A 20,704-nucleotide genomic window follows, 5' to 3' on the forward strand; every position below is an offset into this window, starting at 1 on the left:
ATGCTTGGAGCCTAGTGTGTACCCGGAGGGCAGTAAAAGAGGGAGGGCAAGGGAAAGACTGAAATAATTTGTGGTGACATGTTTCTACCATTCACACTGTTTTTAAACAATATTTTAGGTTATTTCGGCTTTATTGTAAAAGGTGAATGAAGAATGGCATGATAGAGAGGGAATGACCAGTATGACCAGTGCTGTGTTCTACCTGTCACATACATGAGAGATGTGCTGTGATCCAAAAATCTGATGACATCTTTAAATGAACTCCAAGGGTCTCTAAACATTGGGCACAGATATTAATATGGGTCAAACTATAGGGAGGTAATTTCCAAGTGTGTACAAACAACAGTTACGTATACCAACTTCCCCTAATGCAGTTATGTCATGAAGACATGTTTTTGAAAAAGTGTATGCTCTCGTGAACCTTTCAAAGTACTGGCGTATGCCCTGGCCACACGAATAGCCACGGATCAAAAAAGTCTAGAACACACCACTGGGTGTGACATATAGGTTACGAACTAGATTTGAACCTGTACCAATCTTTGCACCTCAATGGGCTGAAATGCTGTATATTCCAAGCACTACATTGGACACTTTCGTGTTCTACCCGAGTGGGTGGTCTGAATGAAAGGGACACTTCCTTTACCGCAACTTTCGGCTATCCTCCCCTGTAGTGCCATACAAAGGTTCTCTCCACAGTACTCCCATCCTGCTGTGTGCTCCTTTCTCCGTTCTCCTCCCTACAGTCGGATGCGGCTGCTGGTTTGAACTGGTCCATACCTGGGAAAACCTCTGTGAGTCACTCACTACTTACATTGCTGTGTGAGGTCAGGTCACAATAAGTGTGGCTGGGGTGGGATGATCAGGAAGGAACTATGCAGGATCCAGTAAAATCACGTAGTTTCTATCTCCTCCGCTCCATCTGTACGCATTCATGTCCCATCAATGCCTCTCAGAGGCTGTCGTGGATCGTGATTATGGACCCACACTGGCTGTGGATTGAGGGTTTCCATAAAGGTTTTCTGTAAACCTTTCTGTAACCCCAAAATACTTTTTCTGTACCTTTTCTAGGTACTTATCAGACTAGGCGTTGCTCATACTAATTCCTCACTGCGTATCGGATATTAGTCTGGACCCGCGAGCAGAATTTTCATTTCCAAGGGGTGGGTTAAAAAAATGGCTCTGGACACGATTGGTTAGACCAGACCAATGCTGGGCCCTGATTGGTCCCCCAAATCTTTGGAGAGAGGAAATGGATTCATAATTGAGCGGGGCCAGACCCATATTCGCCAAGGGCAAGTTTTTTTGCCCAGGCGGATTGGTCTGGTTCCAGATGGGTCAAGCTTCACATGACATCACAATATGTAATATAAGACGGAATTCACCAGGAACAGTAGGCTACACATTTTCTTCCCAGCGGATTCCTCGCAACTTGCGTCAGTGCAACCACTTGCAAGTTCCCAGGATTTCACCTTTCAGTTTGAGTTGCTATTGCTATTATCATTGTTGCCGTGCATCACTGTTCCCCCCCACCCCAACCCAAACTGGTCCAGGATGATGTCCACCCACCAGGTTCTCATCAAGGTTTCCTCTCATTAACTGGACGTTTTTCCCTTAATGCTATCACCAAACGCTTGCTCATAGGGGGATTGTTGCTCTCCCTCTAAATTAAAGAGCATCGTCTTGACCTGCTTTATTGGCTACGTAAAGTGCCATGAAATAACCATTGTTGTCATTTGACACCATTGACTTGATTAGATTTGACTCTGGTCCCTGCCCCCTACGCCTTGAGAGATATCATCAGGCTTTTATTTTTACTGTCATCAATAACGTCAATACATCCATCCCAGTGGTCCCTTAACGGGGCTTTCCATTAAGTCATTGCATTTCTGTAATGTCATGTAAGAATACGTTTTTCTGTTTGCAGCCAGTAGCCTAGTTCAACAGAAAAGTAGTTTGACATACAGTTCTCGGTTCATCAGACTGGTATTATTGTCACATTCTCAATTCTCATACTTAGCGACAGTGTCACATCACTTATAGCTATTGAGAGATGTAGGCTACTGTAAGTGGTTCTCAAAGAGGATCCACGGGCCCCCAGAGGTCCTTGAGATGGTTCAGGGGTAAAGACACAAACCCTATTTCATCGGCTATTCGGAAAATAACCAATCTACAAGCCCTGAAGCTCACAATCAAGGCATTGCATCATGATCCGTGCTATTTTCAAGTAATTTGATGTGAGACATTTTGAATCATTTTTAACATTTTTATCAACAACAACAAAAAGTCTTCTCTTATGGGGGTCCCTCACACAAAATCTTTTCAAATGGGGGTCTGTGGCCAAATCATAATTAAGCCCTATCAATGTGGATGTGGCTGGGGATCCTGGACATCCTTGAGACACTATACAGCAGGGGTCTTCAACAGGGGGTCCAGGACCCCTAGGGGGTCCTCAGAGTTACTACAGGGGGGCCACCAAATCTTTGTGTGATAGGATCATGTTTTTTACATTAACAACTTGAACCCTAGCATCCCTATTCTGAGTGGAACATTAGATCGGCTATTTTGGGCAGAGAGGTTTTAGGGGGAAAAGAAGAGCACGGTTCAAGTGGTTAAATGTCTGAAAATACACATTACTCCAACATGATGACAGTGCTGTCAAACAAGTCTGTCTAAGAAATCTATGAACATTTTAAATCTACAACACAATTTTATAAGATATGCAGTGGGGGTCCCTGCTTCATCATCTCTCTCAGATAATAAGGGGTCCTTGGCCTGAAAACGTTGAAGACTTGCCAGCTTGCAGGGGTATTTGAGGAGGGGGTGTAGGGGGTGGAGCGTCGTGACGTCGGCGTGGTTGCAGTGTAGAATAATATGTGTGAACGGTGCTGACCACTGAAGATCCGACTTGGTGCCATGGTGGGGAGAGAGTGGTCGCTTCGCTGTTGTTACTGGACATTGTCACCTATGTGATCGATAGGAAATGCGTTCACATTTAGGTTTGGCAATCATTTAGGACTAGACCGCGTCTTCTGTGTTATTTTCCATAGACATCTGCGACCGCTCGTTCTTCCAGTTCTGCAGCAGCAACACCTAGGCTATCCGCGCAGTGCAACCACTGACTTAAAGCCATCCTGTCATTTTTATATTTTTCATCTGTAGGCTACATACATTTTTCCCCGTGTAGTCTCAAACGAACGTGGCATCTGTTGGACCGCATTATCGGCATTGTCAATAATGGATGAAGACAATCAAGGTAAATAAAGCATCATTTATTTTCTCACCCAGTCTCTCAGACTGAGTGTAGGGATGGAATGCATGAACTGATGATGTGTCTCGAACCGTGTTTGACAATTGGAGGATGATGTTGGTGATTGTGAATTTGTGATTGGTTTATATTTCGTATTTATTGCTGATCGTGTTATCATTAATGAGAAGCAAATAGAAGTATTTTTCCCCATTCGGTTGCCACTATTTTGTAACAAAAAAATATTAAATCAATTTAGTAATAGCCTAAGACCAGTTTATTTCGGCTGATTGGCTATTTTGCTACTCACCCAAAAACCACAGGAGTGATATGTTTAGCCAGCCTGCATAAAACGTTTATTAGCTAAATAAATAATCGTTCACATCACGAAATCCTCCTGCAACCCACTGCAGTCTGCTGTGTCTGACTTTAAAATCTCCATCTGTTTGATGTCATGCGGGGAAAGCTTTGAAGTTTGTTTGCGCTTCTCCTCGCTATCTTGTCGCAGAGCTCTTTGAAAGGGACGCTCGTGTCCCCAAATGGGTGAAACAACTGATAAGATAACGTCCCAGACCCACTTTTCAACAGAAAAGCCGCTTCGGACGAAGGGGTTTCCACTGAGGTGCAGATGGCTGATATCTGCAACCTATTCATGTTGTGTCCCATAAAGAACAGACATCTAAAACCTAATTCTAGCTCATGTGGTGGTGGTAGATTTATGATCTAATGATGGTACATTGGTAGACCACAGTTGGAGCCACGCGTACGCACGCGCGTGCATGTACACTTTTACTGGTAGCCTGGCCCTATACCACAATAAAGTGTGTAGGCTACTACACTACAGTACTACCAGAGGCGTCAATAATGGGTATGGCAAGCTATGGCAGCTGCCATACCTTGGCTACAGGGGGAAATAATAAAATGTACTTTTCATTGTGCCTGTTGCTAAGGTATGGCAGTCATGTTGCCATTCCTTAGCTTTTGCTGAACTGACGCCACTGAGTACTACTGCCACTCAATGAAGCCTGGGTTTCCGAGGCTACTGCCACTTGATGAGGACTTTGGGCTGATTTCCTTGAACTACATTCATTCTAACCCTATTACCCTAACATTAGCCAAATCGTAACTCCATGTCTAATCATATCCCCTAAAAGGGTTGCCAATCATCCCTTGAAATCCTTATTGGGGGACACACTTGATTCCATACATTTTGAGAGAACCACCCATTTTCAATATTGAACTATATGTCATTAATATAACTAATATACCACCAAATCAATCCTCCAGTTCTAGGCAACTCAGATGGTGTGTGTGTGGGGGGGGGGGGGTATATTAATGACATAGTTAAATATTTGAAAATGGGTGGTTCTCCCCTTTACATATACTATACTACAGGTTGTAATACGATATACAAAAACTGTACATAATATAAATGGGGTAACATTCAGGTAGTTGGCAGGTTGGCAACTCATAACAACCATGTTGAAAAGTGAGGGCCAGGAGAATGTGCTCATGTTTCTTTCCACGTGAGGACAGTGGTTCTCACAATGTACAGACAGTATGGCTGTACACACACGCACGCACGCACACACACGCACACACACACACACACACACACACACACACACACACACACACACACACACACACACACACACACACACACACACACACACACACAGAGAGAGAGAGAGAGACACACGCGTTGCTGAAGACATGAAGATAATCCAAACGGTTTTGAGGGGTGAAGTACGTGTTAATGTAGTGTAAACAAAAAAAAATCTTAAAGGTGGCACAGGATAACATTTTGTCAGTTAAACCTTGAGGCCTACTACTACCAGATGATGGCTTTGGATTAACAGCGTCTGCTAAAGGCCTAAACTGTAAACTGTAAACTGGCTGTGGGTTTAAGCTTTTTGCCTATACCAAATCCCACATCCCCCAGGTCCTTCCTGGGGTCTGTCAAAGAGCCTTTCACCCTCACCAAATTTTGACCTCAGCCGCATTTGCATGACAAACACAACACTGGCCACTGAAAACAGAAAGTTCAAGTTCAAGGGAGTTTCCTATACAAATGTACATTGTGTAGGCTATTTGTTGTCTTCATTTATACATTAGTTATTAGGATATAACGATTCTTGAAAAAGTTGTACAATGATATACTGTATGTGTTGGTGGAATTCCTTTATCCCTTTAAAACAGGGGTCTTCAACAGGGGGTCCGGGACCCCAAGGGGGTCCTCAGAGTTACTACAGGGGGTCCTCCAAATCTTTGTGTGATAGAAACCTTTTTTCCTCCTTTTTTATGTTAACCACTAAGTATTGACGGTTCAAGAATCCTAAATACACTGATGATTGTGCTGTCAAACAATGAAACTATGGAGTCTATGAAAAGGTTGCTTCATCTCTCTCTCAACTAAGGGGTCCTTGGCCTGAAAAAAAAAACATTGAAGACCCCTGCTTTAAAGGTCTGGCATGGTGTTTAAATACAGATCATCATCTCAATACTTTGGGCCATGTAGAGAAATTAAAGCCATGTCCAAAGCAAGTCATTCATCTCAGTGTTTACCACAGTTGTACATGTCTAACTGCTCCTTCACGTACAGCAAGGCTTATTGATCTAGCGTCTATAGATTTAAGCCACTGTGGCTTGAGGGTGAAACCGTGAAACTACCTACACAGCACACAAAACCATCTAGCTTTGTTGTTGACTAGGCTATAATTACACACACACACACACACATTATTAGACCTAGAGTGAGAGCACTATATCTTACGTTATGAATAATGAATGCAAGCACACAGGCGTCTATTGCACAATCGTTCGACAAAATGATGTAGTTCATTATTTGAAAGCCCTATTGTTTGTTACTGAAGGTAATAATGAAGTAGACCTACAGGCAGCGTAGCCTGTAGGCTATATGCCATGAGGTGATGAGAACATAATAAATGTCTATGAGCTATCAAATAACCAGGGAAGTGTTTCACATACAGTTTGTTCTGACCGGTTATTAAAATGTGTGCTCTTTCGACTCGAGCACAGATTAGGGATGGGACGATATGAGAATTCCATGTCACGATTATTATTATTATTATTATTGTGATATTATCACGATATTATCACGATCACCAACGCCCATTATTCTGGGACGTAACATTTTCCCAAAAATTAAAGATTTGGGGAAAAAAAGACTGTATCAAGTACGTTATTTCCAGGTTCGTTTTACCAATTAGAGGGTTTAAATAAATGGTACCGCCGCTCTGCAAATTAAAGGTGAATTGATACCATTGCATGATGGTGGACAATTTCACTGTAAATTTAAATCTCCACGATAGGATTATTGTGAATGTTTTTTATCACGATAAACGATGATAACGATTATCATCCCATCCCTAGTTCTAGGGCTGTCACGATATGACATTTTACATTAATTGTCACTCAAATAATTGGCGATTAACGATTTAATTGTGTTTTCGTCGTTGATAATTACATTTCTGTTTGGCTTTTAGGCTTTGAAGTTGTACATGGTAGATATGCCACATAACCTAAATATACAAATAAATTACTGACATATTTGACAACTGACTACTTAAAAAATAACTTTGATAGTGGAAATAGCCGATCTACAAGATCACAACGCGTCGCATCTAGATCTGCTATTTCCACTATTTCGGACATTTTTCAACATTCACGATTATGACGATTATGACAAAATAATTGCGATAATGTCAAATAATCACGATTAGACGATTATGTAATAATTGTGACAGCCCTACTTAGTTCTAACCGGTTATTCAAATGTGTGGTGCTCTTTTTTTACGAGCACAGAGCTGGAGCCCAGATAGCTAAATGGATAGACACTGGACCAGTGGCGTCAGTTCAGAAAAATCTAAGGTATGGCAACATGACTGGTGTCTTGCACGCGCGCGAAGGCGCGCGTGCAAGACACCAGTCATGTTGCCATACCTTAAGAAGTACATTCTATTTCCCCCCGTTTCTACGGTTTCTTGGGCTGGATATGGCAGCCTGGAATGGTTGTTTTATTTCCCCCCCTGGACCCAGGGTATGGCAGCTGCATACCCCTGCCATACCCAATTAACGCCCCTGCACTGGACTGTGTCTCTCACATGACAGGATGCCAGGGCTCACAGGCGCACGTGGTCCATGTCTGTGATCAAACCAGGAAGGGAATCTGTGATAAGAGCTGGGAAAAGGATTACGTATCTGCAGTGTGTGGTATGAATTATTAAAATAACCTACTGTAAATGGTAAATGCACGTCATGAGCGCTACTGTAGTGCTCTCTACCTTTCTCTCCCTGACACACACTTGCTCGCATGCATACCATAGGCATTTATATCCACTATATGCGAAATGAGCTGCTTCTTGCATATACTGTTGATACAATTCCCCTTCTATAAAGCCTGGGCCTTTCAACACAGAACGGAGTAATACTTTATAATGTGCTATTATAGGAGCCGAAATCTCATTGTTCCTACATCCCATTAGTCAGAATCTGGTGATGTTAACCTGGTGAATAATACTATGCCTAAACCTAAACCTAACCCTAACGAGACGAGTTGTGAGCTTGGAGGTCTGCTATTTTTGGTGCTTGATACCACACTGAACTAAGCATGATCAAGTCAATACTGCAGATGTGGCATGGATTTCTACACAGAGAGGGCAATTCATTCAACATAAGATGCTGCATTCAAGTTCAGGAGAGTTTGGACAAGGCAATTCTCTTGAATGCTGCCTTCAGGTATGGCATGTATAGAGGGCATTTGCATTTCTTTCACCGTAGTAAAAACTGCATTCATCTGGAGAGGGCACTTTTTACAGACAGATAAAAGGGCACGGGCTCAAGCCCCCTCTGACTTCTATGTGTGCATGTGCCTGCGTGCGCTCACACGCAAATATGCACATTAGGTGGCATGTCATCCTCTTCGTGCCGTTATGTGCGCGACTGTGCGTGCAAACTGTCCAACATATGGTTGAAGTTGGGCCGTAATTTGTTCTGCATGGGTGGACCTGTGTTCACTCATCAAACAGCAGCAGGGCGAAACGCCAGAACGTGGCGTGATTCTCTATAGCACTGGTTCCCAAACAGTGGGTCTGGACCCATTTGTGGGTCACGGAGCATTCTTTATGCATGGTCACGACTAGAGTAAAAATCCCATTTTCTTTTCCTACAAAAAAACAAAACATAAATATAACTAGAAGCAGTGCTCTTCCGAGCACAGGTCTCCACCAGGCCACACAAATCGGCCTGTTATAGCGCCACCATGAGGCTGATTTGAAAAATGTGGGGCAGAGGTTCTGATTTGGTATCCAGGGAGTGTGTGTGCTCAGTTTGGCAGCGATCGGGCCAACGGCGCCGGAGATTAGCTGGTAACAACCAGGCCACACAAATCGGCCTGTTATAGCGCCACCATGAGGCTGATTTGAAAAAATCACACCCGTGTGAACTGAGCGGTGGTTGTGTGTGTGTGTGTGTGTGTGTGTGTGTGTGTGTGTGTGTGTGTGTGTGTGTGTGTGTGTGCGTGTGTGTGTGCGTGTGTGTGTGTGAGAGAGAGAGAGAGAGAATATTGCAGTTGATGCTCAGACTAGACTCAAGAGCACCCTCTCTGGTCACTGAGTGGTAGTTCAGGCTACATACACACATACATACATACATACATACATACACGGATACACGGATACATACACGGATACACACACGGCCATGCTATGGAGTGGTCTACCGCTCAAAAATGTGGGGCAGAGGTTCTAGATTGCCATCCAGGGAGTGTGTGTGCTCACTTTGGCAGCGTCCGGGCCAACGGCGACTGAGATTAGGTGCTCACAAACTGCGAGGACGCACGCACGGACGGACCGACACACGGACGGACACACGGACGGACGGAGGGGAAAACATACTCTCCCTCAGCCTTCGGCTGGTGGAGACAATAATGACTAAGTATAGTGAAAATAGCCGGCGCAAAGTGACACGTTGTGAGCTTGTTGATCTGTTGTTTTCACTATATAGGATTAGATCAGTGGCTGCTCTCACTAGCAGCCTCCTACTATCAGAATTCAGAACACAGAAAACACAGTGTGCAACTGTGCAGTGAGTGGGACTGATTGATTGATTGATTGATTGATTGATTGATTGATTTCATTGATTGATTTCATTGATTGATTTATTGATTGATTGATTGAATATTTTATTAGACAAAAATGAAGAACAGTACAAGTATAGTCAAAACAAAAACATTTACAGTTAAACACCCTGACTAAAAGGAACACCCCGAATAAGCCCTTGTTTACGTTGGATGTCCTTGGTATTCAATTCATGGACATAAAAAATAGCAACAAAGAACATTCAAATATCATCGCAATTATAAAACACTAGGCTATATGTACAGAGTAGGTGGAAAAAGGGGCTTGGGGGTAAGGTAAGCTCACTTCTCACCTGTCTTTAGGGTTAGGTTTAGGGTTAGGGTTAGGGTTAGGGTTAGGGTTAGAGTGATAACTACCTCCGCCTCTGGCCTCCTGAAAGGTGAGATTTCAGGGCAGTTTTGAAGGCCAGGCCAGCGAGCTACATGACGAGCTACAGGACTATACTACTATACAAAAGCAAACAGTTGTAACTTGTAACTGGTCTTTAGAGGCTTACAGGTCATGGCCAATGGAATTTAGATTTCATCTTGCCTAAACATTAAACCTATGAATGCCATGAAACAATACAGTGATGCGTGACGACGAGGCCAGGTACAGGAGATCACCCGAATATGTTTTCTCTCTGTCTCTTCACTCGAGCATTTGCTGCAGTGTAACAGTATGGGATTCATTACCGCACATTTACTGCATTCCCTAAATCAGACTTGGCGCGTCCATGCTCCGTTAACATGCCACGGAGCAGACACAGTCTCCGCTCAGAGCGCATATAAATCATTTAAATCCTAAGTGTTGTGTTATTGCTCCTGCATGGGTTCTATTTTTGGAGTCAACGTATTGCTGGACGGAGAAGTGGAAAACGCACAGGCAGAAATTGGCCGAGAGCAGCGTGCGTGACGTCAGTTTAATGGTAGATGTTTGCCATGGGTAATTGGTAAGACTCAGCGTTCTAACCCTTTAGTCCAGGGGTTTTCAACAGGGGGTCCGGGACCCCTAGGGGGTCCTCAGAGTTACTACAAAGGATCCTCCAAATCTTTGAGTTATAGAAACTTTTTTTCCCCTTTTTTATATTAATCCTATGAACCCTAGCATCCATAATATATTCTGAGAACTTTAGCCAAAAATAGCAGATCTACAAGCTCACAACGGCTCGCACTGCGGCTATTTTCGGCAAAGAGGTTTGGTGTAGAGGGGAAACAGATCAGACTAAGTACTGAGTGAAAGGTCATGTTTATTAAGTATGGATGGTTCAAGTAGTTAAATGTCTGAAAAATACAAATGGACATGAATCCAAAATACACTGATGATTGTGCTGTCAAATAATGAAACTATATGGAATCTATGAAAAAGTTGTGGAGGTCCCTGACCCTGCTTCATCTCTTTCTCAACTAAGGACCGGGGTCCTTGGCCTGAAAACGTTGAAGACCCCTGCTTTAGTCATAAGATGATGAGATAACCAGTATGCTTCTCTGCTTGCCGTAACTGTACAGCATTATTTTCCGTAGAGAGGATGGAAGGGTCATAAGCGGTGTGGTTGTTTTTTTGTGCATGCTGCAGGTCTTAACTTGACAATTTCCCTGCGTGGGAGTTGAAACTGACCCTCGCTGTCACTCAGCACTCTTTTCGGAAAACACAAAATTGGGAAAGACCTTTCCTCAAATTCTTCAACTCTTTCCGTTTACATGTTTTTTTTTCAACAAAACAAAAAGCCCTTGCTGTCAATCAGCACTCTTCGGAAAACACAACATTGGGAAAGACCTATCCTCAAAAGTTTATACTCTTTCTGTGTAAATGCGTTTTAAACCAAACAAAAAGTATCTTTACTGCAATTGCTATCAAAAATTCTAATCATTTTATGAGTATTTAGCACACGCATTTCATTGCCTGCTGTCGCTACCTGCTGAAGGCCTGCTGTGCATGTCACATTAAAACACCTTGACCCATGTGTGTGTGGGCATGCATACGCATGTGAGCCTGAAGGCCGTTAATAGACATTCCTTATCACGAACCCGCACCTTGCCTCTTTTGCAATTGTTCCTCGTCTGCAAATGAATATTCCTCCGGGAATTAGCGCCGCGTTCGTCCTCACATTTTTCACAGTCGTCCCCTCGACCCCCCGACGAATAGTATACCTCACAGGCACACACATTATGCTGTATCAAATGCACCCCCCGTGGGCACGGAGCTGAAACCCACCGTGCTTTTTTTCGGAGAACATGAATCAACACATTAGCGGTTGCCTTGAGTCTAATGGTTCCACGGGGGGGGGGGGGGGTATTACGCAGGAGGAAGTTGGCTTGAGCCGGGCAACATCTTTGTTGTGGCTGGAGGGTGAGTGTGTGTGTGGGAGGACATCACACACTTGCTGGAGCCATAGTGTGCGTGCCAGCTGTTGTGCCATATCCATGTAGGTACAACACACTCTACTACACTATAGACTCTTCAACGTTTTCGGGCCAAGGACCCCTTAGCTGAGAAAGAGATGAATCAGGGACCCCTTCTACATATTGTATAAATGTGTGATGTAGATTTTCATCGATAGAGATGTATTCATAGACTTGTTTGACAGCACTGTCCATCAGTCTATGTTGGATTCGTATTTTTTCCGAAAATAGCCGATCTACAAGCTCTCAACGGCTGAGAGCTTGTAGATTGGCTATTTTAGAGTATTTTTGGCTAAAGTTCTCCTCAGAATTGGGAAGCGAGGGTTCAAGTTGTTAATTTAAAAGAACGATCCTATCACAAAGATTTGGCGGCCCCCCTATAGTAACTCTGAGGGGTCCCGGACCCCCTGTTGAAGACCCTTGCACACACAGTCTATGTGGCTTCCTAGATGGTGGTGTGACTGTGAATGAATCAATGAATGAATGAGTGATTCATGCATTCATGTATTTGTTGAATGAATCCTACGTTAACATGAATACAACTTAGTCAGTCCATCTGTCCATGGGTTGACCAATAGATCTGAACTTGCACATGGGCATTGCTTGACCATTGCCATATGTAGGGAGTGAGATCTGTTGTCAAGTCGGTCTCAGCCGCCTTGGATGGACGGTCGGTGGGTGGAAATGTGGGTATGGACTACTAGTGAAAGGATAAATGGATGCAGCAGAGAATAACCTCTATTTAGATCTATTCATGTAGTATCACCCTTTAGATGTATTTGTGTGCACTGGGGACATTGCCTGGGTAAAATAGTCAGTAGATCAAGAATACATAATTTATTTAACTTTTTCTGCCCACATGGTGTTGAACCAACTGACAGGCCTTGGATTAAATCCTGCTTTTGTCTCCGTCCTCATGTATACTGTATACATAAGGAAGGAGACAAAATCAGTCCCTCAGCTTTCTGTTATTCTCTGTAAAGATACTAAGTACAGTGGACTATTCTACAGAAAAATTGCGTTGGACTTAGCATAGCCCCATTTGTCTTCGGTGGTGGTCTTCTTTAGACGCTAAAAACAAATCGTAATCTTGTGGATGTTAGTACAGATGCTAAAGAAAATGTGCCCAAAATTAGATTCATTGTTGTGTCTTATACAAGGATTTACTGGGATATTTGTAAAGAAAACACTTGACTTTGAACTGGCAAGATTATGAGTCTTGCAGCACAACAACATTGGCGGATTAGAGAGACACGTCGCGCCACATGCAAACAGGCAAGTCAAACACCCAGACCCGCAGACTCACAAACACACACTTCTTCCACTGTCTGGCGGCGGGATTATGCATCACTGCCAGCCTTGGCACAGACAGCATTGAGAGGGAACTTGTAAAACACTGCAATATATGTAGCTGTTTAGAGAGAGAGAGAGAGACAGCGACAGAGAGACTACATGTGGAGTTGATTAGGAGGAGAGAGACGGTAGGGAGGCTTTGCGACGTGTTCCCATCACCGTGGCAGTGTGTGGGTGGGTGGGTTTGGGGGCCTGTTTGTGCGGCTGCCTGGCAAGGGACAGATCACATACATATCGTCCCTGTCGGCAGGGGTGTCGCACCAAATTCTGGGCCCCCGGGTACTTTAACCATTGAAAAATAGCAGATATACAAGCTCACAGCGCGGCACCGAGTGCCGCGCTGCGAGCTTGTAGATCTACGAAAAATCGTGAACATCTGTGTCTTTGAATATTTCAAATCCTTCTAAGGTTTTTTGAAAAACTATGTCAGAGGTGCTCAAACTTTTTCATGTGAAGGACCCCCAAAATGACATGTATTTGGCCACGGACCCCCGTCTCAAAATATTTAGTTCCAGGGACGCCCCAGAAGCAAAACTTAAGTTAAAAAAATTCCCTTAAAAAAAACAAAATGTGTGCAAAGATTTGCACACATTTTCACGACTTTTCAGAAAATAGCAGATCTACAAGCTCGCAGCGCGGCACTCGGTGCCGCGCTGTGAGCTTGTATATCTGCTATTTTTCAATAGCTAAAGTATAAAATAATCAAGGCCCCTCCACCTTGGGCCCTAGTAGTAACTCAGTCCCACTTTTCCCCCCCTTAAGTTGTGACGCCCCTGCCTGTCGGGTCGGATTGTGAAGGGAGAGACGGTGCTAAAGAACAGACAAAGAGGACAGTGACACAAAATAAATAGCAGGGTAGACTAGATGGGGGGCAGAAAAGTGCTACTTCTACCCCTAATTTCAATGGAGAGGGAACTAAGTGTAGGCAGAGCTTGGCAAACCACACGGGGCATTAAGAGGGGAATTCACTGGAGCTGGAGGCCCGAGGACTTGTGTTTTGTGCATTTCTTGGCCCGGTGTAGCCGGCGCGGTTAGCGCTCGCCGCTAGAGGTGCGAGGCACACCAACACCCACCTTATTCTCACCTTATTAAAAGGTCCTTGTGTTCATTTTGGCATAATATTTCTCTCTCCCCCCCAACCCAATACACCCCAACCCCCCACCAAGTGTTTTCCTTGCACATTTTCCTGTTCTGGAAAGGAATGGACCAGGCAGTGCACACATAGACATCTGCCCTTTTATCTGTCTGTAAAAAGTGTAAAACGTGCCCTCTTCAGACCATGAATGCAGTTTTTACTATGATGAAAGAAATGCAAATACCCTCTTTCCATGCCATACCTGAAGGCAGCATTCAAGAGAATTTGCCTTGTCCAAACTCTCCTGAACTTGAACGCAGCAGCTTATGTTGAAAGAATTGCATTCTTTGTTCAGAAATCCATGCCATTACGTCACATCTCCAGTATTGACCTGATTATGCTTAGTTCAGTGTGGCATCAAGCATCGAAAATAGCCGACCTCCAAGCTCACAACGCGTCGCAGATAGCCGACCTCCAAGCTCACAACGCGTTGCAGATAGCCGACCTCCAAGCTCACAACGCGTCGCATGTTTTCACCAAAAGTGCCCTTTTAGAAATCAGCACCTGCCTCTCTAACATTCTCTGCACGTCCCTAGAATGGACTCATGTGAAAAGACAGATCGGTAACTAAACAAGTGTGTGTTTGCCATGTGATGTGACAGCCAGGCTGCCATTTAACATAATAAGGAGGTGGGCTTCAGTCACTGTAGTTGTCACCACTACTACCCCCACCACCATCATTGCAGAATTACATCAAACACACATCTTTGGTGGCCTTGGATCAAATACAACCAGAGCCTTTCTCCTGTGCTTCCCGCTCAGTTTCCCCATGCCGTCTTCCTTGCTAAAGAGAAAAAATACAAAGGGTGTAGGAACAACGCACTCCTTTTAAAAGCAAAAACAGAACTCCGGCCAGAGACGTCGCAGTACAGCCAGGCTTGGAGAGACTCCACGGTCTGGTCTAATATCGGCATGGTCATCCAAGGACAGCGTTATTGCAAGGCAAATAGACAGGCCTTAGGCATATCCTGGACCTGCAGGCTGGCGTGGGTGTGGATGGATCTGGACTGTGCCTTCTCCATCTCCAGAACTACATCTGGTGAAACTTAGCTGTGCTCTGTGTGTGGTGAATCTCACTTGCTCCATGGACCGAAAGACAGTGGAGAATATATTCAATGTGGAAACTGTATTAGCTTTACTCTAAGTTTACTCCGCTAATGCATAGACCAGGGGTCTTCAACGTTTTCAGGCCAAGGACCCCTTACCTGAGAGAGAGATGAAGCAGGGACCTTTTTGTAGTTTCCATATAATTTCATCGTTTTGACAGCACAATCAGTGTATTTTAGATTCATGTCAAACTTGACCTTTCACTCCGTACTTAGTCTGCTCTTGTTCCCCTCTACACCAAACCTTTTGCTGAAAATAGCCGATCTAATCGATCCACTATTTTTGTCTAAAGTTCTTGGAATATGGACGTTAGGGTTCAAGTGGTTAATAATAATAAAAAGGAGGAAAAAAAGGTTTCTATCACACAAAGATTTGGAGGACCCCCTGTTGTAACTCTGAGCACCCCCTGTTGAAGACCCCTGGCATAGACTCTAATGCGAAAGACAACTTAAGCATACACAACACTAGTCTTAATTGCCCCTGATTACAACCAGGAAGTTAGCGTGACGCTTCATCCCTTACAGTACAAAGAACAACATGTTTCGGGGCTATCTGAAACCCAAGCCGATCATATATGAGATCAGTGACCTTCAGTGGACAAGGACGCGGCGAAGGGGTCTGTTTGGAATGGAATCTGTTGAAAAACGCTGGATCCTCGAGCCTGGCAGCCAGGAGAAACACCATTCATCCATCCACCTCCGGCCTCCCAAATCATCGGATTTATAATGTACTCTGGCTGCAGGCGTACGGATCGAATCAAAATGTTGACACAGTGATGATGCTGAGCAGATGCCGAGATGATGGTCCAGACCACCGCGCACGTGTTCACGCGTTGTTGCCCCCACCCCGCACTGGTTTTAATTCTCAAATACCTGGAACCACTTTAACCATTATTCTATGCTTTAACTATTGAAAAGCTATATACTATTGAAGCTGCCATTTTTGAAGATCTGGTAGATCTGCCATTTTTGAAAAATCGTGAAAATGTGTGCAAGTCTTTGAATATCTTTGTCCCGATCTTTGACTCGACTTCTAAATCCTTCCTCTGAATCAGTGGTGCTCAAATTGTTTCATGTCAAGGACCCCCAAAATTACAGGTATTTGGCCATGGACCCCCATCTCAAAATATGTTGTTCCAGGGACGCCCCCAGAAGCAGAGATTTGAGTTACAAAGTTTGCTTTGAAAAATATATATTGAAAAGTTTGCACACATTTTCAAGATTTTTTTCAAAAATAGCACCGCGCTGTGAGCTTGTAGATCTGCTATTAGTCAAAGCATTCAATAATTCTAGGCCTAAATGGGTTAATTCTTTTTCGACTGAACGGCGTTGTTTGGTGATTGCCGTCCCGTGCAGCAGACTCAGGTTTTCGAGTCCAACTGGCATGGGACGCCAGTGGCCTGCTTTTGATTGAGCCGCGCACAGGATATTGAACCCTCAACCCCGGCTGTGTTTGGACCGTGCTCACACCACCTTGACATCTAAGGGTGGTCGAATGGGTGGAGAGGTTGCCAGGGGAAACCGGTTTGATTCCTGGCCCCGGCTATGTGTTTTTAGATGGTCATGAGCCAAACACTTTACCCTAGCTCAGTGGTTCTCAACCTGTGGGTCAGGACCCCCAGGGGGGTCCCCAAATTATTTTGGGGGGTCCCCAGATGATTAACTTATTGTGCAATGTGGTTTTGTCACTCAACAATAAACAAACCAACATAAAGTTTAAGTGTATAGAGGGTATCTACACATTTCTAAAGTGACAATTTAAGGACTTTTTAATACCTCTAAAATTACAAATTAAACTTTGGACAAATTGTCAAATATAAGAGGCAGAAATTGTGGAGCATGTAGATCGGCTATTCTCACATTATAATGCCTCAACTCTTAGTGCTTGTCAGGGTAGGGGGTCCCCAGTTAAAATATGTTTTTTTGGGGGGTCGCAGCCTGAAAAGGTTGAGAACCACTGCCCTAGCTGCTCAACCCCGAGCACTCATCAGAACCATCTCAGCAGCCATCCGCTGGGTGAAGCTGAAAACTGAATTTCCCCTGTGACATTAACCAGCTTTTACCCCCTTTCCCTTTCCTGACACATAACCTCATAAGTAAATTAAATTGCCCACCACTGCCTATGGGCACACAGCAGCATATTCTCTACTTCACCTGCATGCACAGCACACATCCTGCTTCATCCTCTGCCCACCACTGTTACAATAACCTCTGGCCCTTGGCTTGGCCCCGTGTGCTAATTGCCCAGCATTCTGGCATCATGACTCTGTGCCAAGATCTCTGTTCAGATAGCCGCTCAAGACTTTACTACATCTGCTACTACCGTTTCTTAGGCCAAATCCTGTATTCAGTTTCAGATTCATCCTTTACTGACCCTCTCAATGTTTAATTAACACTTGGGATTTGGCTGTGCAGAACCGCCACCATCTTGTCATTCAGCAGCTCACCCAGCTAGTATAAAGTAACTAAGTAATTGTACTTAAGTACAATTTTGAGGTATTTGTACTTTACTTGAGTATTTCCAAATTCCAATACTTCTACTCCACTACATCTGGGATCCAAATGTTGTACTTTTACTCGACTACATTTATTTGAAAACTATAGTTACTACTAGTTACTTTGCTGCTGATTGCGACCATAGGTCGCACTTACTATCAAAACCTGCACAAACTGTGAGTGAGTCCGTCAGTCAGTCAGTCAGTCTGTCCGTCTGTCTGTCACACCTCACACGTCACACTATTGCCCTGCTCATATCTCCGCAACAGTTGCCCCGATCCATGCCAAATTTTACACACACGCTCCTTGCCTGCCAAACTACAACCTCCAAGGACCCCCGGAGCTCCAGGGACCCCCAGGTCCCTGGGGGACCCCCAGATGTAAAAAAAGACCAAATGTGCAAAAATGACCAAATGACCACCCCAACGGGGCTGCTCACGGGGAATTCCCGGGGACCACCGACTCCTGCTGCTCCAGAACGGATGCAAAAGTGGTGACGCCCCCAGTGGAGGACCCCCTCCACTGCAGCTCACATTAAATGCCGTAACCCATAATGACCAAATGACCACCCCAACGGGGCTGCTCACGGGGAATTCCCGGGGACCACCGACTCCTGCTGCTCCAGAACGGATGCAAAAGTGGTGGAGGACCCCCTCCACTGCAGCTCACATTAAATGCCGTAACTCGGGCTAGGAGGGTCCGGGACAGCCGGGGCCGGTACCTATTCGTCCGCCAAGGCAACGCGGACACCCCACCCCTCATTTCTCACATGGCCCTCTTCTAGCGCCACCATGAGGCCCATTCTTGCAAAACACATTTTTGGACACTGCTCCTACAGATTTTGCCCTAAAATCACGCACATCGGCACACAGTATGTCTACACATTGCCCACACAACTAGGAACCAATGGCAGTTACAGCCCTCTTTGTGTATACATGTGACCTACGGTCGCTTATCTCCCGATTAGGGAGTCTTACTGGTATAAATTATAATATGTTAAAACATACATAAACCACTTTATCCCTATTTTATACCTCGGCTATTTGAAAATAGCCGATCTACAAGCTCACAACGCGTCGCAATGCGACGCGTTGTGAGCTTGTAGATCTGCTATTTTCAAACATTTTGGACTTTTAGTACTTTAAGTAAATTTTGATGCCAATACTCTTGTACTTTTACTCAATTAAATTATGAATGTTGGAGTTCTACTTGTAACAGAATACTTCTACAATGCGGTATTGATACTTTTACTTAAGTAGAAAACGTGAGTACCACTGGTTAAAGACACATACGGGCTGGAGGTGTGCGTACTGTATCACAGTCTGTTGGCGCGAAGAGCTGTTGGATAGGGGAAGTGCGAGGGATTAAGGCCAGCTGGTCTTACTCTGTGTGCGTGCGTGTGTGTGTGTGTGTGTGTGTGTGTGCGTGCGTGCGTGCGTACGTGCGTGCGCGCGTGTGCGTGTGTGTGCGTGTCTTTGTAGTATGTGCACTTGTATGCGTGTCTATATGTTTGTCTTGTGCAATAATGAAGAACATGTGTCTAACCTTTAAAGGGATCTTGGGCAGTGGGCTTATGGGCTGGATCCAGGGAAAGCTCCCTGCCTTCCTTCCTGCCTCGCTGAATGACTGTGTGTCTGTCTCACACACTGTCTGTCTGTCTGTCTGTCTGTCTGTCTGTCTGTCTGTCTGTCTGTCTGACTGAAAGACTGACTGACTGACTGACTGACTGACTGACTACTGACTGACTACTTACTGACTGACTGATTACACTACCGTAGGGGTCTTCAACGTTTTCAGGCCGAGGACCCCTTAGTTGAGAGAGAGAGATGAAGCAGGGACCCCCACAACCTCTTCATAGATTCCATATAGTTTCATTGTTTGACAACACAATCATCAGGGTAATTTTGGATTCATGTCAATTTGTATTTTCAGATATTTAACCACTTGAACCATCAATACTTATTAAACTTGACCTTTCATTCTGTACTCAGTCTGCTCTTTTTCCCCCTCTACACCAAACCTCTTTGCCGAAATAGGCGTTGTGAGCTTGTAGATCTGCTATTTTTGGCTAAAGTTCTCAGAATATCGACACTAGACACTAAGTGGTTAGTATAAAAAAGGGGAAAAAAGGTTCTATCACTCAGTTTTGGAGGACCCCCTGTAGTAACTCTGGGGACCCCCTGTTGAAGACCCCTGCTCTAACGTATATGCTGTATCTGTCAGACTGACTAATTGACCGCTTGCATAATTATGTCACTGACCGACTGACCTACTAATAATTACTCTGGCTGGCCGACTGGCTGACTGACAGAATGTTTGACTGACACATAAGTCATTGAATACTGCACGGTCAAAGAGGCTAACAAGGTTATATCCCCTCTCACGTTTCTCTACTTTAAAAGACATTACCAGAGTGTCACTGGTATTAGGCCAAAGATCTGTCCAAATCCCTCTCTCTCTCTCTCTCTCTCACAAGTCAGTGAAAGCCGGGGAACAGGGCCCGTGGTTTAAGTGAGCATAGGATTTGTTCTCACTGAGCTCCACTGCTCAAGTACATCCAGGGGCGTCACAAGGGGGGGGGGGGGGGAGTGGGACTGAGTTACTAGGGCCCAAGGTGGAGGGGCCTTCATTATTTTATACTTAAACTATTGAAAAATAGCAGATATACAAGCTCACAGCACGGCACCGAGTGCCGCGCTGCGAGCTTGTAGATCTGCTATTTTTGAAAAATATGTGTGCAAATCTTTGAATATATGTATCTTTTAAGCGAATTTTGCTTCTGGAGGGTCCCTGGAACTAAATATTTTGAGATCGGGGTCCGTGGCCAA

General features: G+C 44.5%; 1 protein-coding gene across 2 annotated transcripts in view; it reads left to right on the forward strand.

Annotated features, from left to right (window-relative positions):
* The window catches only part of LOC308302755 (cytohesin-3-like), a gene marked incomplete at its 5' end in the record, with an annotated part of 171,421 nt that overhangs the window by 122,380 nt on the left and 28,337 nt on the right, over positions 1-20,704 (forward strand). The window contains one exon of one of the 2 annotated variants that reach the window (XM_080747045.1): positions 3,172-3,253. The exons of the other annotated variant lie outside the window; for it this stretch is intronic. Within the exon in view, the coding sequence (XP_080603171.1) occupies positions 3,235-3,253 (19 nt within the window). Of the gene's footprint in view, positions 1-3,171; positions 3,254-20,704 lie in introns of those variants that run through there. 2 annotated transcript variants of the gene reach the window in all.

The sequence above is a fragment of the Nannobrachium achirus genome, assembly GCF_963921795.1.
Source record: "Nannobrachium achirus genome assembly, chromosome: 18".
Lineage (NCBI taxonomy): Eukaryota > Metazoa > Chordata > Actinopteri > Myctophiformes > Myctophidae > Nannobrachium > Nannobrachium achirus.